The sequence below is a fragment of the Equus przewalskii genome, chromosome 10 (genome assembly GCF_037783145.1).
Source record: "Equus przewalskii isolate Varuska chromosome 10, EquPr2, whole genome shotgun sequence".
Classification (NCBI taxonomy): domain Eukaryota; kingdom Metazoa; phylum Chordata; class Mammalia; order Perissodactyla; family Equidae; genus Equus; species Equus przewalskii.
In genome coordinates this window covers 35,756,337-35,774,873 of record NC_091840.1, presented here as the reverse complement: position 1 = coordinate 35,774,873, position 18,537 = coordinate 35,756,337, and the positions used below count along the sequence as shown (strand labels likewise).

At 48.9% G+C, this 18,537-nt stretch overlaps 2 protein-coding genes across 13 annotated transcripts in view; one reads left to right on the top strand and one right to left on the bottom strand.

Moving 5' to 3' along the window:
- MYO19 (myosin XIX) overlaps window positions 1–3,172 on the top strand; it is a 55,778-nt gene extending 52,606 nt beyond the window's left edge. For all 11 annotated transcript variants that reach the window (XR_011523461.1, XR_011523464.1, XR_011523466.1 and 8 more), the window contains 3 exons: window positions 351–436; window positions 920–1,225; window positions 2,369–3,172. Coding sequence is in view for 5 of the 11 variants with exons in the window: in XM_070562390.1 (XP_070418491.1) it covers window positions 351–436; window positions 920–1,225; window positions 2,369–2,497 (521 nt within the window). In the remaining 6 variants the exon portion in view is untranslated. The remainder of the gene's footprint in view (window positions 1–350; window positions 437–919; window positions 1,226–2,368) is intronic.
- ZNHIT3 (zinc finger HIT-type containing 3) lies at window positions 3,036–10,135 on the bottom strand. Of its 2 annotated transcripts, XM_008525512.2 has the most exons (5): window positions 7,365–10,073; window positions 7,210–7,241; window positions 5,788–5,874; window positions 4,736–4,819; window positions 3,036–3,577 (listed from the first exon to the last, which is right to left on the bottom strand). In XM_008525512.2, the coding sequence occupies exons 1-5, from the start codon at window positions 7,448–7,450 to the stop codon at window positions 3,396–3,398; spliced, it is 471 nt and encodes a 156-aa protein (XP_008523734.1). In that variant the 5' UTR covers window positions 7,451–10,073; the 3' UTR covers window positions 3,036–3,395. The 2 variants fall into 2 exon arrangements, with proteins under 2 accessions (XP_008523734.1, XP_070418510.1); XM_070562409.1 differs by lacking the exon at window positions 7,210–7,241 and having other exon boundaries at window positions 9,621–10,135.
- Window positions 10,136–18,537: the final 8,402 nt, after the last annotated feature.

The window sequence follows — 18,537 nt, the reverse complement described above, 5'->3', positions numbered from 1 at the left end:
AATTCAACTAAGGGTTTCCAAAAAATAGAAATAATTTAAAAAGATGCAGATGATTTGGATCCCTCTTGTTCCCTGGGCATTGCCCCAGACTGAGCCTGCTCCCGGCTGCCGCCTCACTGTGTAGGTCTCTCCAAGTCTGTGGGCAGTCTGAGAGGGGTTTTCCAGAGCCAGTTTTGCATTATCTATTGACTTTGGTACCTTACCTTATGTAGTGGCCCGACGCTGCCATTCACTGAAAAAGTACCTATTTCAAACCTTGACAGCTGCTCTGGTGTCACCACAGAGCCAGGTTACCGATAGCTCTAATGAACATTTTTCTACTCTTTCCTGTTTCTGGGCAAACCCCTTAGCCGTTCGTTCCTGGTTAAGTCGGAAACACATCCAGAGGCTGCACACAGCTGCCATGGTCATCCAGCGTGCGTGGCAGAGGTGGAGAGTGAGTATCTGACTTGAGAAGTGAGGGTGGACAACGGTATTTTGATACCAGATAGAGCCAGTTGGCATGCTGGCCCTGCCACTGCAAAATGGGTGGCCTCGTGTTCCTCATGTATGAAATGGGCACAACCCCACCTACACTGCAGGGTGGTTGTGACACAGCAAGGAGTGGCATAAGCAACTCTGGGAATATACTAAAAACCATGGAATTGAATACTTTAGAAGGGCGGGCTTATGGTCTATCAGTTAGATCTCAATAAGGCTATTATTTTGTAAAGCAGCATTTGTAGGTAGGGTCTAAGCACTGTTGCCTTGGGTATAAAGTTGTGCCACACAGAGCCCATCTAGTTGAAGGCATCCAGTTCACGGCCAGGTGCCCTTCAGTTCACCTTGTTAAGCTGATTTATTAAAGATAGTTTTGGTTTCCACTTCCATTGAGAGAGCTAATAAATTGAAAGCTATAAAGTGGTGTTCTCTTTTTAAGATCAGAATGGCCTGCCTTGCTTCTAAAGAACTGGATGGTGTGGAAGAAAAACACTTGTCTCAAGCTCCCCATTCCCCAAGCTCCTTCCCGCTGCCCCAGGCACAGACCAGGCTCCTGGGGGCAATAATCCGCCTCTGGCCCCTTGGACTGGTCCTGGCCAACGCGGCGGTGGGCGTACGCGGCTTTCAGAGGAAACTGGTGGTCTGGGCCTGCCTCCAGCTGCCCGTGGGCAGCCCCAGTACCTACACCATCCAGACAGCACAACAAGAACAAGCTGGCGTCATGTCCATCCGAGCACTGCCTCAGGTAAGCTGTGTGGCAGGATGGCACTCCTGCCCGTGACAGCTCTGGGTCCTTCAGACCCCACTGTGGAAGGCAGAGGCAAAGCCCAGGAGAGTCTAGCAGGAGCAGGACTGAGGCTGGGACAAGAGCTGTCCTAACCCTGCTGGGGAAACCAGAAACCTGTGCTCCCCAACTGGCTGTGGGTTTGGATAGTTTCCAGCAATACAACTAGGAATTTTCCAGAGCCCATTCCTATTCCCTTTTTAGAAATTGTCTCTAAGTGTTCTAGCATCTCCTCTGAATCTCCTTTTAATTAGCTCCACTTTCAAAAAGTTAGGGTTGTGATGACAGCTTATTCCCTCCAATGGCACTGGATTTAGCACTATGCTTTCCTCAAATTGTATGACTTGGTTTAACTCCTATTCCAGCTGAGGAAATGACAAGCAGGTGAGGTCCAAGTGCCCTTTTTTTTCATTATGGGCAGCCAGGGAAAAATAGTCAGCCAGCACATAAAATGGGCTAATACTCAACCTATTACATGGGGTTACAGCAAGGATTAGTGACACTGACAAGGCAGAAGGAAGGAAACATTGAATTTTCATACCAGAGGAATTACTACAGGCCATAATCTGGATAAAATCTCCCATGATAACCAACACACAGGCTAGCCAGAGTGTAAACAGAAGTGTAACTGTTTGATCTTCCAGCTTTAGGCAGTCATAAGAATGTGACAGGCAATACTCCTGGTAGGGGAGAGCGCCCTCCTAGTGTCTCCTCACCTGTCTCACAATGAATGGATTTGAAATTTTATATTTTAATACTGCTTTGGACTTGGCCACTATTTTTAGAATAAGGCAAAAAAAATCACTGGGGCCAGCCTGGTGGCATGGTAGTTAAAGTTCAGTGTGCTCCACTTCAGCAGGCCCGGGTTCGTGGGTTTGGATCCTGGGCGCAAACCTACACACCACTCATCAAGCCATGCTCTGGTGGTATCCCGCATATAAAATAGAATCTTCCTCAAGCAAAAAGAGGAAGATTAGCAACAGATGTTAGCTTAGGGCCAGTCTTCCTCACAAGAAAAAAAAATTCATTGATTCACTCAGTCCTGCTCCTGCTGACTCACACCGGTACTTACTTGTGCACACCTCCCTGCATCTCTCTCCCTAGGGCTCGATAAGGTTTCACTGCAGAAAGTCTCCACTGCGCTATGCTGACATCTGCCCTGAACCTTCGCCCTACAGTGTTACTGGCTTTAATCAGATTCTGCTGGAAAGACACAGGCTGAGCCACCCGTGATCTCTTCCCACCTTCTGTCCTCACCTGGCTGGGTGATCCTTGGTGCCTTTGTTTCTCAAGGCCTTTTCCTGCCAGCTGCCTTGCCAAAGACATTTAATCAACACACAGCTGCCAAACGACTGCCACAGCACACGTGACTGTGCCTGCCAGCCAGGGCTGTGGCAGCGACTGTACCAGTGGGCCTGGGGCTCCAATCTACACCTCAGGCCGTGTCGGGGCTGGTAGTTACCAAACAGGATTAAGAAATATCAGGGCCACAGAGAACTTCACCACATTTTACTACCTTCACAGATCCAACTCAGTGGTGGTGTCCATCACTATACTCCCCTGCCTCCCGCCCCCCACCCCCCACCCCCTATTCCCCACAAACAGAACAGGCAAAGTCAGCCAGAAATCAGCTCTGAAATTTTGGCTGGGAGAAATTTTGCATTTAGTTCCTTAAAAAGGAACAAAACCTTACTACTTAATATGTTGTTGGTTTATTTAACATAATTTCAAGCAATTAGATTATAAACCAAGGATGACAAGTGATGCAATGTACCATAAAACTACATCTTGATTTTATTTAATAACACTGAGCAAGTTTTAACTCAAATGGGTTTGAAACTTGAAAAATGATATCATTTATGATGTCTATCTTAACTGTACTAAAAATAAAACATTTAAAAACAACCATCTTAAGTTTTCTCGAGTTTTCTCTCTATAAACAGTTTGCCACCTTGAGAGTACCCCCATCTGCCTGAAACCCGAGCCCACAGCGATGGAGGTGAAGAGCTGCATGACCTACCCTACGTCACCACCCTTGCTTAGGGCCCCACACTTGCTGGTCTCCTGGGAGAAGGAGCAGACAGGTTCCAAGAGTCAAGCACATCCTTAAGCAGACAGCATAATCATCATCTTAAGAATCCTCGTTCTGGGACGGTTCCACAATCCTTAAACAGCAGTCAGCAAACTCCACAAACAGGGGCTCCTGCATGCAGGCTCTCATGAGCTTTGCCTTGTTGTCTCCCTGATCGAGGCTGACCATCAACTGTCTAAGGTGCGGGTTGAGCAGTAAGCTTCTTAGTGCTGCAGACTCTCCTTAAAAATCAACACGGAAAGAAACGCCATCTTGGTTCAAGTGTGAACATGGAGACAGATGAAAGCTCAACGCTTCAAATGTATTAACATCAGGGATGCTGCAACCTCTTAACCTTTAAACTCACAAATTAACCCAATGAACAAGGTAAGATTAGCCTGTTAGATGATTTCCAAGTTAAATGCTATGACAGATTCCTGTTCTTGGTATCTTTGTAAATATCTGAACTTTATGCCATTTCAGCTAAGAAAAAACTATTTTACCAGCACACATACAGAGAACAACAGCATTAAGCCGCTGGCACGTTTCCTTCCTTTACAGACATGAAGGTTCTCAGTTGTGAGGACAGTTATATCAAATACTCTGAATGATGTTGAAGCAAGTGTGTGATCCAGTGTGAAGCAGGGTCAGTAGCAGGAACTGACACTAACATCTGTATGGTGCTTTACAGTTTACAAACTTGTTTACACTTATCGCCGCTCAGCTCCAATCTCAGTCTAATCACTACCAGGGGACTGGAGGCAAAGCACCACCTGTCAGCCTGATTCTGAAAGGCGAGGAATGAAAGTGCCCACCTTAGGAAGTACACCGGCCCGTTAATTATATAGTAACAGAACTGCTGTAAGGGTTGACAGAGCAGTCCCCCAATAATAATGCTGGGCATTATTAGCACCCACGTCCCTCTAAGAAATCAGATCCTGGGATTGCTCAGTTTGCGTGAATGGCTGGACCATAAATTGAGCACTGGGGACACGGGAATAAATGCAGGCCCCTACCCTACAGATTGATGTGAGAGAAACAAATTACCATAAAATGCAGTGAGTGGTATATTTATTATAAGGCACCACTGAAAAAGTGCCTAATTCTGAGAGAGACAAAAGGTCAAGAAGAGTTTAGCTGAGGAAAGGAAACTTGAACCAAGCCTTGAAGGAGGAGGAGAACTTCTGCCAACCCACAAAGCCAGGAGGATTCCAGGCCAAGAGGATGGCCCTGGTGGCTGGCTGGGAGGCATGGAAGCCCTGTGTGTTCACGGACCCAGGTGGCTGGAGGAAGGGCTCGGCACACCACACTAAAGCATTTAGTAACTTTAAAAAATCACATTCTATACAATAGATTAAATGTATCTCAATGGTTGACAAGTAAACAAAGCACAGACTTACCTAAATTCTTTAAATTCTGCAAAGAAACTCTGTCTTCTTCCTCATCACTATTGAGAAAGTCAGCTACGGAGTCGTCGTCATCATCTAAGGAAGACAGAACACAATCAGCTGCTTACGACTGAAAAGAGAGCCTGGGCGCCAGACGTGAACTACTGCTCCAAGGTGTGTGCACGCGTGATAGGAACAGGTTTGCAAGTAGGGACAAAAGGAACCTCTTCTCTGGACTTTGTGCTATACCCACACTCCTCGTTTAGGAAAGGGAAGGAAAGTGAAATAAAGAACTGGCAACTTCAACGAATGCATCCTAGTGGTCACACACTTACTCTATGTGTTTCCCTGTGGTATTGGGCTTGGAGCCTGATTCTCCAATTCTTACCACCCCACCTCCCTTCACTCTGGCTCCAGCCCTGTCATGGGCCAAAAAAGTAGGTGCTCTGTGAAAACCTGCTAACACGAATCCCCGGTGCTTTCAGCCTGGGCACTGAAATTGCTGGCACTGCCTGAACCCAACAAGGAAGTTTCTCAAAGGGCAGAAGTGGGCCGTCCCCTTGCTGTCAATGTTCAGAGCCTAGCATGGTTCATGACGCCTAGGACGTATCAAAGAAAGGCTGGCTGGCTGGCTGGCTGGGACGACAGCTCACTCCTGCTGTAAGCTGTGAGGAACCCCCAGCAGCAGCAAGGTGAGCTAGGCCAAAGGCAGTCCCCTGCCTGGGCCTGGCTCAGGTGAACTGACAGCCCCAGCCAGATCCATAGAGAGAGACCCCAAGCCGTGACCAGCAGGGTCCACCCCTCACTCCCAAACCACGGCTATGGCCTTTCCCCCTTTTGCCTCCTGCTCCCATATTTCTTGTCCTGAACAATGCCTTCAGGTTGCTCTATAATATCACCAGTGACATGTGGCCTCACTCCCAGTGCTCTGGGCTAAGGAAGCTGCTGCTCCCTAATGAAGCCACCGTTCCTGACTCTGCCCCAGCCCAAGTCTCCTCCTCTTTCCTTTCAATTTATTCTGTTTGAAATCCTTTTCTAGGTTTGATTGAAGTCAACCAACTCACCTTTGTTTTCCACAGGCTTTAAAGTTTTTGCAGTAAGAGCTGATCTTATTTTTCTCTCAACAGGACGAGTTTCAGGGTTGCACTGCTCTGAAAGAGACACAAATCTCAGGCACACATCACTTCCATTTCAGTGGCAAGGGTGCACCTCACCCCAAGCCAGCATCTAGGTGGAAGGCATAGGTATGGAATAAGAGATGTGGGTGGGGGTAGAAATGGATGTAGAGGAAATGAGAGATCAAAGCAAGGGGCAGTATAAGGAAAACAACAAGCAATCCTGAGCCTGGCAGAAGGCCTTATGCACCCCTAGGCCTGTCCCCATCCTTCCTCACCCTGCCTAATTAAGTGGCACACCAACTTCAATTAGCATCATACTATCTTCTCAGCAATTTCAGATACTAAATTTGCACATACCATGTGCCCTTGGGAATACACAGATGAAAGTCATCAGGCCCACCTTAGAGGGGTTTAGTCTTGATGACAGCTAGAAATATGGATAAGATAAGGAGAGTCTAATCTATGTCACCTGAGAGGGCCGGGAGACAAGAACAAGAGGAGTCGTGGAGGTGTTGCCAGGTGGGAAGAGCATTCCTGGCAGAGGGAAAGGCTGGACAGCGTGGTTTGATGAGCAGTGCCATGTCCGCGCCCAGGATTCGGACCAACGAAACACCGGGCCGCCTGCAGCCGAGCGTGCGAACTTAACCACCCGGCCACGGGGCCAGCCCCTCCAAAAGCAATTCTACTTCTTTCCTAACTTGAGCTGAAAGGCTTCTTTTGAGACTGCTCCAAAGATATTGGGGAAAAAAAGGGGGGCGGGGGGTGAAACACACTGCTGTAAACCACTTTACAGTGTTTTTTTAATAAAGTGGTTACTTTCATAAAGAACTTTAATAAATGGTTACTTTCATAAAGAACTTTAACAGAAGAGCCAACCGAGCATGAGGTCGTGGGAAAGGGTCCCTGAGAACAGAGAGGAGAGGACTTAACATGTAGACGACAAGGTTAACAGACCAAGGGCATCGCTCCCGATTGTAAACAGATCTACATCGCTGTTTCTAAAAAGGCGTTATTTAAAAGAAAGAAACCGTTCTTGTTAACCTTAGCCAGAGCAGTGTCTGCCACACGGCGACGGGCTGCGTCAGAAGGCTACGGTGAAGAAACAGCGAGGGCAGACGTCCGCGAAAGCAGTCGAATATTTTTAAAGAAAAAGAGAACAAGACGCAGAAGGAAAGGCGGAACAGAAGAAAGGTTTCTGATCGTTCAAAATCCCGAGAGGCTTTCACGGGCAGAGGTCCCCCCGGGAGTCCCGACAGGACCGGGCGCGGCAAGGCCGGGAGCAGGCACGGCCAGAGGGGTTCCCGGCCCCGAGACGGCGGCGGGATATGAGGAGGGGGCCGGGGTCTGAGGCGGGGACGCCGGCCTTACCTTTGTGCTTCCGGAAGCAGGTCACGGAGCAGCTGTAACAAGAGGGCCCACACGCCGCGTCAGCCCCGAAGGCCGCGCGGAGCACCCCGCGGCGCCGCAGCCCCCGCCCGGCCGGCCGACCCGCGCGCTCCCCCTCCCCACGGCCTCCCGCTCACTAGGGCACGCGGCAGGCGGGGCAGCGGTATTTGGGCTTCTCCAAGCAGATTACGCAGACGATGGTACTACAGTTGAGCGACGCCATGATCCCCCCGCCGACTCTCGCGCACCCAGGCGGTCCAGCCTCTAGCCGCGGGTCCCACGCGCACGCCTTTTTTTCCGTTTCCGTAACCAGGACCAATCAGCGCGCGGCACTTGCCGGCAGTCAAAAGTAATGGATTGATCCTGCTCACTGTTTCAGGCATGATAAGTAGAAAGTCGATACACTCGATGTGCATCCAATAGCTGTATCGTAGGTTTTCCCTGATTGGGTCACATCGTGGGAGAACTTGTTATGTAGCCCTGTCCGTGTCCCAACGCGGCTGTGCGACTTGGAGCAAGTCATCGTTACTCTCCAGTTCTGTTGCCCCGCATGTAAAAAGAATACATGGGGGGCTGGCCCCGTGGCCGAGTGGTTAAGTTCGCGCGCTCCACTGCAGGCGGCCCAGTGTTTCGTCGGTTCGAATCCTGGGCGCGGACATGGCACTGCTCGTCAGACCACGCTGAGGCAGCGTCCCACATGCCACAACTAGAAGAACCCACAACGAAGAATACACAACTATGTACCGGGGGGCTTTGGGGAGAAAAAGGAAAAAATAAAATCTTTAAAAAAAAAAAAAGAATACATGGGACTCGGTGTCCTTTACCTTCTGGAATGGACTTTCTGAATCTTGCGTGGGCGTTGGGTTCTCCCGCACACCTCATTTGCTTACCTCTAGCAAATAAGTCCAAACATTGGCCAAACCAGAATCGGTTAGATCACATGACACACACGTGCCCTGCCCAGCCTAGGCCATTTTTCTCAGAGGAAAGAAAGATGAGGCTTGGCCACTGACAAATGTTTATTAAGCTCTTACTGTGAGCCCTGCATTGCCAGACGCTGGGCCGGGGTCACCTGGGATTAGCAGGGACAGTCTCTGTCCTCAGGGAGCTTAAGGCTTAGAGTGAAGGCAGGAGGGAGAGGCGGGAGGGAAGAGACTCTGGTGCTAGCCTGCATTTGCATGACCCTCGAGTGAGCGCTGCCTTGAATTTTGCACCGTAGACTCCTCACTCACCTCACCCTAGTCACAGCCCTGGATGAAATAAATTGGCCAGGGAACAGACAAGTGACTTCTAGCCAAAGGTGGGGATCCCGACCTAATGAGTCCAGATAGGTGAACTGTGATGGGCCTTAAATACCACCTCAGGCTTTAAGAATAGACAAAATCGCATTTTATTGGGAGCCCTGCTCCTCCTTGAAGCCCTGAGCATTGCTCAGACTAACCATTCCCACCCCACATGCATGGTGCCCTCCTAGGGCCCTAAGTCGCCCTCACCACCAAATGCTTCCCCCTTTGTGTTGGCCCATCAGTCCTCAGGATCCCGTTACTATAAGGGCCCCCCATGACTGTCACTGTCTGCGAGGATGAATCTACTACTACCAAGGCAGCTTTTCAAGTCTTAGCTCAAACCCCTCCCTGGCTGTGTGACTTGGAGAGATTGGTTACCCTCTCTGAGCTCCCTCATCTATTAGAGTGGTCTACTTTCCTGAGCTGTTGTGAAGCAAAAGGGAGACCATGTGTAAAAAGGTTTGTAATCTGAAGCGCTGCAAATGGTTATTTAGTGATATGTAGAGTCTGTCATTGTCCTGGAGCTCCGGTCCCAACCCCATGAGTGCAGGTCCTAGGCCCCAAGTCCCCGTGGCCAGGGTCCTGAGCTCAGGTTTCTCCAAAAGGGTCCTGCCGTCAGCCTCCGTGGGCCAGGCTGGAGGTGGGCATGAGCAACTATCCATCCCTCCTTTGGCTTTGCCGGACTGTACTAGGACGCTGTCCAGTGCTCAGTGCTGAAGCGGCCCCTCTGGCTGCCTACCTGCGTCGCCATGGAGCTACCCCTGCCTCCAGACTCCACTCCAAGAGGCGTCCATACTGACCCAATAATCTGCAGTGTTCCTGTATCTCTCAACAGTCGTGACCATCGCCAATTCGAAAACCAGAAGCACCCCAGGAGGTCCATGCTTACCTGGGAAGGCCAGAGATGGTCGGTGACTTTCCAGGTCACTCTTGAATCCTATGTCCTATCTGGCACTGGCAGAAACTCACCTACTGTGGAAATCACCACTGCCCATTCCAGATTTTTCCTGTGAGTTGTGCCTGGAGGCTGAGGCCACGGAGAGTCTCCACAATTTTCAGGGGCTCCACCCCACCCCACCCACATCCAAACCACTCTGAATCCCCTACCTTCGGGTCCAGAGATGGCGACTCCAGCAAAAAGAGGCAATTCCTGGAAGTCCTCCCATGCACATTCCATGCAATAAAGATACCTCTTCCTCTACTCCAGGTGACCCCCCACTTCCATGTACAGCCACACCCCTCCTGCTCCAACATCCAGGAAGGGAGGTGGTTCCGGTGATAGCGATGAGGTTGGGGAACCAAGAAGCCAAGGAAGCGCAGTAAAGCTCCTCTGGCCAGTGGCTAGTTCAGAGAAGAAAGTGAGTCCAGGCCCAGCAACTAGATGGCCACATTGATGCGGCCGGCCGCCCCTGGCAGCACCCTGGCTCTCCCTGGACTCTCACCGTGCCAGTTCTAGAGGCTGTCTAAAGCTGCCTTGTGCCTCCTTAGCATCAGCCTGAGGGGCAGTGCCGGAGCTGGAGGGAGGCGAGCTGTTAATTGGGGCAGAATGGTTTCCAGAGCTCTGACGCCTGGCAGGCGCTGTCCAGCGCATTCTAGGCGCGCCCAGCCCGGCGCCAATCTCTAAGCTTGGAGGCGCGCGGCGGGGGTTCCAGGCCCGGCGCCCGGCACCGCCAGAGGGCGCTCCAGAGCGAGATTTGCTTTGTTGTAACGGACTCTGCGGCTGGATTAGAGCACAGCTCGCACCAGACCTGGCGCGGGAGGCAAGGCTGTCTCACCACGCAGGGAAGAGTAAACCCGGGCGCTGGCCCTCACCTCGAATATTGACAAGGGGCGGGAAAGAGCGTCGAGGGTGCGGTGCCGAAGCAAGCGACCGGATGGGCAGGGGTGTCTCCTCCATGAAAACAAGGCCCATGCAAACCGAGGGCTCCAAATGCAACTGGCCGTCCAGGGGCAGTTGCCCGGTGCCCATCGCCCTACACTTCCTGGGAGCCCCAGGAGGTGGAGATCCACTCACATTAGCCTGAAGAAAGTTTAGCCGTACTTCGGAAGCTTTGGGGTTACTAACCAGAGCGAGAGCCACTGTCCTGCACCTTCACCCATGCCACGATGGAGCCGTCAGGTCGAGCTAATCACCCCACGTGGCCTACATGTTGCCCTTATCAGAGGCCAGAGGTTGACAAGGTTGGGGTCTCTGTGCTGCCTTGCTAAATCTCATCTTCTTTCAGCAGCTCTAACACCTCTATCCCTCCCCACGGCATGCGGGACCCAGGACCAGCACCAGGAGAAGTAGGTGTCCACAATGGGGTCTTTAGGGGCCTATGCCGTGTTCTCATCTGCTGGTTTCCATTTCCCCTCTGGTGTCTAAGAGAGAGTAGTTCAGATGTTCAAGAGAATGAGGTTGCTGGTTGGAGTCCTTTATTTGACTCTGATGTTCTGGTGGAGTGGACCCAAGTGATGAATAAATGATATTCACTCCCCAGCTCTAGACAATGACAGTCTGACCTGCAGTCAGACTTCAAGGAGAACATCCAAACAACAAAAGGGATAGAGAATAATTGCATTATCCACAGTCCCAGAACTATTGGGAGAGCACAGACGGTAGAGGCCACCATTGTTTCATGAACACGCGCACCCTACCACCTACATCCCCACACTTTTCTTCTCTCACACCTTCTCCCATTTGCAAATCCACTTGGATCTCCCACCATGTGTTCCCTAGGACAAACAGAGATCAAGGAATCAGGACTTCCCAGCCAGATTCTCCAAGAAGTCTCTAAGGGTCCTGCATGGAGTAGGCATGGAGCTGGGGCTTTGTACAAACCTCTGAACTCATCTCTACCTCCCACATGGCGGAGATGCATAGGAACTCTGCCCAGTGAGGAACAGGGAAGAGGAACTGAGACCCCAAGTTTCCTTCCTATCTTTTAAAAATGAAGACAAAATAAAGACTTTTAAAACAAACAAAAGCCATGAGAATTCTTCACTAGCAGATCTGCACAACAAAGTTATGTAGGCAAAGGGAAAATGATACCAGATGGAAATTACTTTCACAATATGGTATCATCACATACCTACAAGAATGACTAAAGTTTAAAAAGACTGGCAATACCCAGTGCTGGCAAGGAGGTTGCTGAGGACTGGATGTTTGTGTCCCCCCAAAATTCGTATGTTGAAATCCTAACCCCCAATGTGACAATGTTAGGAGGTCGGGACTTTGGGAAGTGATTAGGTCGTGAAGGTGGAGCCCTCGTGAATGGGATTAGTGCCTTATAAAAGAGACCCCCAAGAGCACTTTCTTGCCCTCTTTCCACCATGTGAGGATGAAGTCAAGTACCTGAGGGGTACTGTAGATACTCAATAAGAACATGATTGCCTTTTGACCTTGTTCCCAACACGGACATAGACGAATCTTGCCAACTTCCTGTTTTCTTGTTTAACTTGAGGGGTGACTCGGGTCTCGAGGATTTGTGAGTTTGTTTTGCAGAATAAAAAGAATGCCTGCTGGGAGGTTGCAGGTTGTGATTACCTGATGGCCGGCCCCCAGCAGCCTTTTCAGATTGCCCAGGGGCTTATCAGGGGTGACCCCTTTGTTTCTCTGAAGCTCCTCCTGCCAAGCCCCTTAGCTCTATAAAACCCCCCTGCTTTTTGCTCTGGTTAAGGTAGATTTGAGTGAACCCATGCTCCCATCTTGGCCATCTCAAGGGGGCCCTTTCTCCATCTCCAAGCACTGATGTCTCAGTGTTTGGCTTGCTGCGCATCAGGCACACAAACTTGAGATTAAGAGGTTCGGTATCAAGGACACAGCAAGAAGATGGCCATCTATGAACCAGGAAGCAGGCTCTCACCAGACACTAAATAGGCCAGTACCTTGATCTTGCACTTCCCAGGTTCCAGAACTATTAGAAAAGAATGTTTGTCATTTAAGCCACCCATTCTGCAGTATTTCTGTTATAGCAGCCCAAGTGGACTAGGACCGAAATTGGTACCAGGAGTAAAGTGCTGCTGTAACAAATAGTTAAAAATGTGGAAGCAGCTTTGGAACCAGATAATGGGTAGCGGCCAGAAGAGTTTTGAAAAAGCCTACATTGCCATGAATGAAACTTTAAAGGTGATTCTGGAGCTCAGAAAGAGAAGAGGAGAACTGTAGAGAAAGCCTCAGTCTCCTTAGAGAATACCTGAGTAATCAGGAACAGAATGTTGGTGGAAATGCGGACCGTCAAGCCCATTCTGGCGAGATCTCAGAGGAACACGTTACTGGAAACTGGAGGAGAGGCGATCGCTGCACAAAGTGGCAGAGAACTTGGCTGAGCTGTGTTTGCACTGGAGTATTTTGTGGAAGCTAGATTGTGCAAGTGATGAAACTGGATGTTTCGCTGAAGGCAGTTCTAAGCGAAGTGTTGAAGTTGTGGCTTGGCTCCTTCTGACTGCTTATAGTGAAATGCAAGAAGAGTTAAATGACTTCAACACAGAATTGTTAAAAGGGAAGCAGAAATTAAAATTGCTAAGCAAAAAGGAAGCAGAACTTAAAAATCCTCAGCCTATCCATATTGCAAAAACTGAGAACACTAATGGTGTGGCCAAGTGACCATTCAATCAGATTAGAAGCCAGGCATTATTCTTCAAGACAATGGAACAATGGAAGAATGACTCCAAAGGCTATTCAGAGACCATGAGGGCTACCACTCAGGCCCAAAGTACAAGGGCCTTCAGGATACAACAGTTTCAAAGGGTCTAGGCTCTCTGGTTCAGGTGGGCCAGAATGCCCCCCATGCCTTAGAGGTGCCCCCCAACACTCAGAGCCTCAGGTCACAGACACAGCAGAGCCACAGAGCCCAGGCAGAGAGCCACTATCATCCTACCAAGCCAAGGGGATGATATTGCCACCCCAGTGGGCCTGGAGGGCAGATCATCAGCCCAGGAGAGCTGTGGAGGAGGGACCACTGCCCCAGGGGGCCTAGCGGGCAGAACTTTGAGCCAAAGAGGGTTATTCTCAAGCCTCAAGGTTTAATGTTTGCCCTGTTAGGGTTTCGACTTGGGACACATGACCCTTCTTTCCTATTTCTCCCTTTTGGTAGTGCATCAGCTCTGCCTCCTTTGACCTTCTGCCAGTCTCAGTTTGATCGATTTCCCTTACAGTGGCCCTGATTTCTTTTTTCTTTTTTTCTTTTTTTGGTGAGGAAGATTGGCCCTGAACTAACATCTGTTGCCAATCTTCCTCTTTTTGCTTGAGGAAGATTGTCACTGAGCTAACATCTGTGCCAGTCTTCCTCTACTCTATTTGTGGGATGCTGCCACAGCATGGCTTGATGAGTGATGTGTAGGTCCACACCTGGGATCCAAACCCATGAACCCTGGGCCACCAAAGTGGAGCACAAAAACTTAAGCACAACACCAGGTCAGCTCCATGGTGGCCCTGATTTTGATCTTTGATATTTTCCCACATCCATCTCCAGCCCACCCATATCCCTTACCCCATACATATGCTTCTGTTAAAAAAAAAAAAAAGACAATAGACCCAAAATAGAGTCACTTGTGCTAAGCCCACATCTCCAAACCAAGTCTTAACCCCTAACCTAATTGCAGTTTCAACCTCCTCCCCCAGGAATGCCATCTTGCCCAGTCAGCCTGAAATTTCCTGGCCAGCACTAGTGATGCCATCCACCTGATGGACTCCTATCATCCCCTAAAGGAACGTGATCTCGCCTGAGGCAAGCCTCTCTTTTCCCCCTTCTGCCCATAAGAGCCTTCCATTTTGTACAGTTTCCTGGAGCTCCTTTCCGCTTGCCAGATGGATGCTGCCCAATTCACGAATCATTGAATAAAGCCAATTAGACCTTTAAATTTCCTCAGTTGAATTTTGTTTTCTAACAGTTTTGATGGCAGCAGCAGGATCAAAGGAGACTTCTGACAGCTTCAAGGACAATGAGAAACATGAGTGTGGTACCCATGAACCCCTTGAGTTCTCTGCTCTCCCTGCCGTTTCTGAGGGCCGTGGGTAAGTCCCTGTCAGTTCTGAGCTCTGCCCCCTTTGCACTGAGCTCCTGATCTAACTGGCTTTCACAGTGCCCCGTGTGATTGGAATCCCTCCCCAAATTCTTGTCCCAATCTCCCCAGCTTCTACGCTGGGAACTGCTGGTGGTTACTGGACTGGGTCCAGAGTCAGACCAGGTCCATCTTCAAAAACAGACAGGGTCCAGGATCAGACTGGGTCCAACTTAAGCTGGACTGGGTTCAGTGCAAGGCGTTGGGTGAATAACATTTTAAGTAAAGGATATTGCTAACAGGAATCTCGAAAGCAAAAAAAAAAAAAGCCACAAAATTGGTGAGCACGGGTCAAGCACTTAAAAGCTGTTGGAGCTCTCGCCACCTGCCTCTAAGACGCTCCTGTTAGGATAAGTTGGTCACCTCAAGAAAACTTCTATGCGGGCTGGCCCGGTGGCGCAGCAGTTAAGTGTGCACGTTCTGCTTTGGCGGCCCAGGGTTCACCAGTTTGGATCCCGGGTGCGGACATGGCACCGCTAGGCAAAAGCCATGCTGTGGCAGGTGTCCCACATATAGAGTAGAGGAAGATGGGCATGGATGTTAGCTCAGGGCCAGTCTTCTTCACCAAAAAGAGGAGGATTGGCAGTAGATGTTAGCTCAGGGTTAATCTTCCTCAAAAAAAAAAAAAAAGAAAGAAAGAAAAGAAAAGAAAACTTCTATGCAATGAGGTACACCACACAATCCCCAACCCAGCAAGTCCTTTTAGGAACTAGTTTGGCTCTAAATGACCCAAAAGCTTAACTAAAAGAAACAGAGGGATCGGCCCAGTGGTGCAGTGGTTAAGTTCACATGTTCCTCTTTGGCGGCCCGGGGTTCACCGGTTTGGATCCCAGGTACAGGCATGGCACCACTTGGCAAGCCATGCTGTAGAAGGCATCCCACATATAAAGTGGAGGAAGATGGGCACGAATGTTAGCTCAGGGCCAGTCTTCCTCAGCACAAAGAGGAGGATTGGCAGCAGATGTTAGCTCAGGGCTAATTGTCCTCAAAAAAAAGAAATGGAATCTTTAAATTCTAGAGAGATAAGCATGCCATCTTCCAGCACACCTACTTATTTTATGTCTAAGAACTATAGTCTTGGAAGCATTATCTACAAAAATGGCAAAATTTATTAAAACAACCTAGAATTACAATGGCCATTATGGGGAACATTCCAATGAGACAAGATCATTCATTTAAGAAGTGCACTTGAAAATAAGGGTTCCCAAATTAAACAAATAGAGTAGGATACCTATTTTGATTGATATACAGAAGCTTCCAAAAGTCTTCAAGGTTCCTAAATAGCTTCATTGAAAGATTCATTGCAGAAGGCTAATGAAAAGTTAAAGAGGGCCAGCCCCAGTGGCCTAGAGGTTAAGTTCAGCACACTCGGCTTCAGTGGCCTGGGTTCAGTTCCTGAATACAGACCTATATCCCTCATCAGTGGCCATACTATGGTGGTGACCTACATACAAAATAGAGGAAGACTGGAACAGATTTTAGCTCAGGGCGAATCTTCCTCAGCAAAAAAAAAAAAAAGAAAAGAAAAAAAGAAAAAAGAAAAAGAAAAATTAAAGACACGAGAGGCACCTAAAACAAAAGACAGTAAGACCAATGTGACTCCCACTTCTCCCTCTAACCTCCTTTACCTGAGTACTCATGTTACACTAATTCTCTGTCTGAGCTGCCTTTCCACTCTGTAGAGACATTAAAAAGTCACCTTTCAAAATAAAACCATCCGAGGTTGCAGGTGATCCTCCTGTCTTTCACTCCTTGGTCAAAGATCAAACTAAGGGCCATAGCTAAAGAATTTCCTAAACCCAGGGAGGAAGGTTAGAAGTTTTTTGAAGAATTTAGAATAATTATTGGATCCTATGACCCTGGGTTGCCAGATCTTTATCAGCTTGCACACATGCCAATAGAACTTGGTGAAGCCCAAACAGATGCAAGAAGCAAAATGGCAAAACCCCAAGGATGATATTTGATATCCTTGATCTTCAACATGGTCCCCCTGTGGACCAAAAAAAGCTTGCAATGGGGCCAGCCCCATGGCATAATGGTTGGGTTCAGCATGTTCTGCTTCGACTCCCAGGCGCAGACCTACACCACTCGTCAGCCATGCTGTGGTGGTGACCCTTATGTAAAGTAGAGGAAGATGGGCATGGATGTTAGCTCGGGGCCAGTCTCCCTCAGCAAAAAGAGGAGGACTGGCAGCAGATGTTAGCTCAGGGCTAATCTTCCTCAAAAATAAATAAAATAAAATAAAATAATGAGAAAACTTGCCAAATTCTAGTGGATACCAGAGCTACATTTTCTACTTTAAACCCCACTCTCATAGGACAACAAATCCCTCGGAGTGAAAAACAGTTTCCATTTGGGGGTATCTAATAAAATTCAGAGATTCTATCTCAACCAATACAAATGACTCTGGGACCTTTTACTGATCAACATTCCTTTTTGCCCCGTGATACAGCTCCAGTCAATCCAGTGGGTAGAGCTCTCCTTTCTAAATTGAAAGGGCTAATACATTTTGCCTCCAGTGGAGACCTCACCCTAGAATGTCCTCATCAACCTGAACCCGACCTTTTACGTTCCTTACAATCTGTTCTTGATATAGAAGAGGAAGAATTGCAGCAGAAGAGCCGTAATTTAACCGAGATGCCTGGAAATCAGTGGCTACTTCTAATGCCGACACTGGGAGAATAAAAGGTGCAGAGCCCATGAAAATTCAGAGACATAACTAAACCTCTTCCTAAATGGCCTCAATATCCATGAAAGCCTGGGGCCATACAAGGCCTCACGCCCTCAGTAGAAGACTTGATGGCCCCGGCGGTGACCATTCCCTGTGCAGCCCCTGCAGTACGCTGATCTTGCCAGTCCAGAACCTAATGGGCAGGATGGCAATTTGTCCAGCACCGAGAGCTATTGATAAGATAGTCGTGCCCCATTCCTAGTTGTTCTGAACACCTTTTTGTCACAAGTCCCACCAGACTCAAAAAGGTTCCCTGTTGTGGAGCTTTGCTCAGCCTTCTTCAGCATCCCTGCAGACCCCAACAGCCAATATCTGTTTGCCTTTACTTGGCGCAATCAACAATATACCTGGACAGTGACACCTCAAGGGTGCACTGAGGCTCCTCCTCTCTCTCCCAAGTGCTCCACCAAGATTCAAGCACCCTCCAGTTCCCCGGGAAACCAACCCTTTTACAATACGTAGACAATCTCTTGCTGTGCTCAGTTCCCAAGGAGGCGTCCAGAAAGGACGCCAAGGAAAAGTTATGATTATCTCTCAACACTGTTCATTACCTAGGTCATAATCTAAAAGCTGAAGGAATCCAGCTATCTCTAAAACGAATTAAGCTAATCCAAGAATTCCCTAAACCCACAACTAAGCGACAGCTGCATGGATTCCTAGACCTGGCTGGTTATGGTAGACTGTGGGTTCCTTGCTCTTCTCTATTGGTTCCCCCACTCTATGAACTTATCAAAATTTCCGTCCTTAAATCCCTTCCATGGGAAGATAAACACTAGCAGGCCTTTATAAGACTCAAACACGCACTGCAAGAACCACCTGCCCTACGGCTACCTAACTATTCAAAACCTTTCCCCTTATTTGTGCGCGAAAGAGATAAGCAAACTCTGTGAATGCTCATGCAAGAACGTGGCAATAACACAGGCATTGCCCATGACAGCATGCCGCTTGATCCAGTGGCTCGAGCCTGTCCCAACCACCTATGGCTACAGCTGCAGCTGCAAAGTTAGCAGAAGCCTCAGGAAATGACCTTTATTCACGAACTCCACACGCTGTCCAAAGTTTTCTTAGCTCTGAATTGACTCAACATTTCTCTGAAAGCAGATTCCCTCCCATGCAATCCTTCTGCTTTCACCGCCTAATCAAGGGCTTAAATGTTGCAATGTTCTTAATCCTGCCACATTACTACTCCTGCCTGATGAAGGCAGACCGCACGACTGCGAGGCAATAACATCCCATTTTGTTTCCATGTCC

Bases quoted from the DNA above. Each gene is read 5' to 3' on its own strand.
- ZNHIT3 (XM_008525512.2), bottom strand. From the start codon at position 7,450: ATGGCGTCGCTCAACTGTAGTACCATCGTCTGCGTAATCTGCTTGGAG. The intron at 5,875-7,209 runs GTAAGGCCGGCG...TGTCTCTTTCAG, and splicing joins CTGCTTCCGGAAGCACAAAG to AGCAGTGCAACCCTGAAACT. The intron at 4,820-5,787 runs GTGAGTTGGTTG...TGTCTTCCTTAG, and splicing joins AAAGCCTGTGGAAAACAAAG to ATGATGACGACGACTCCGTA.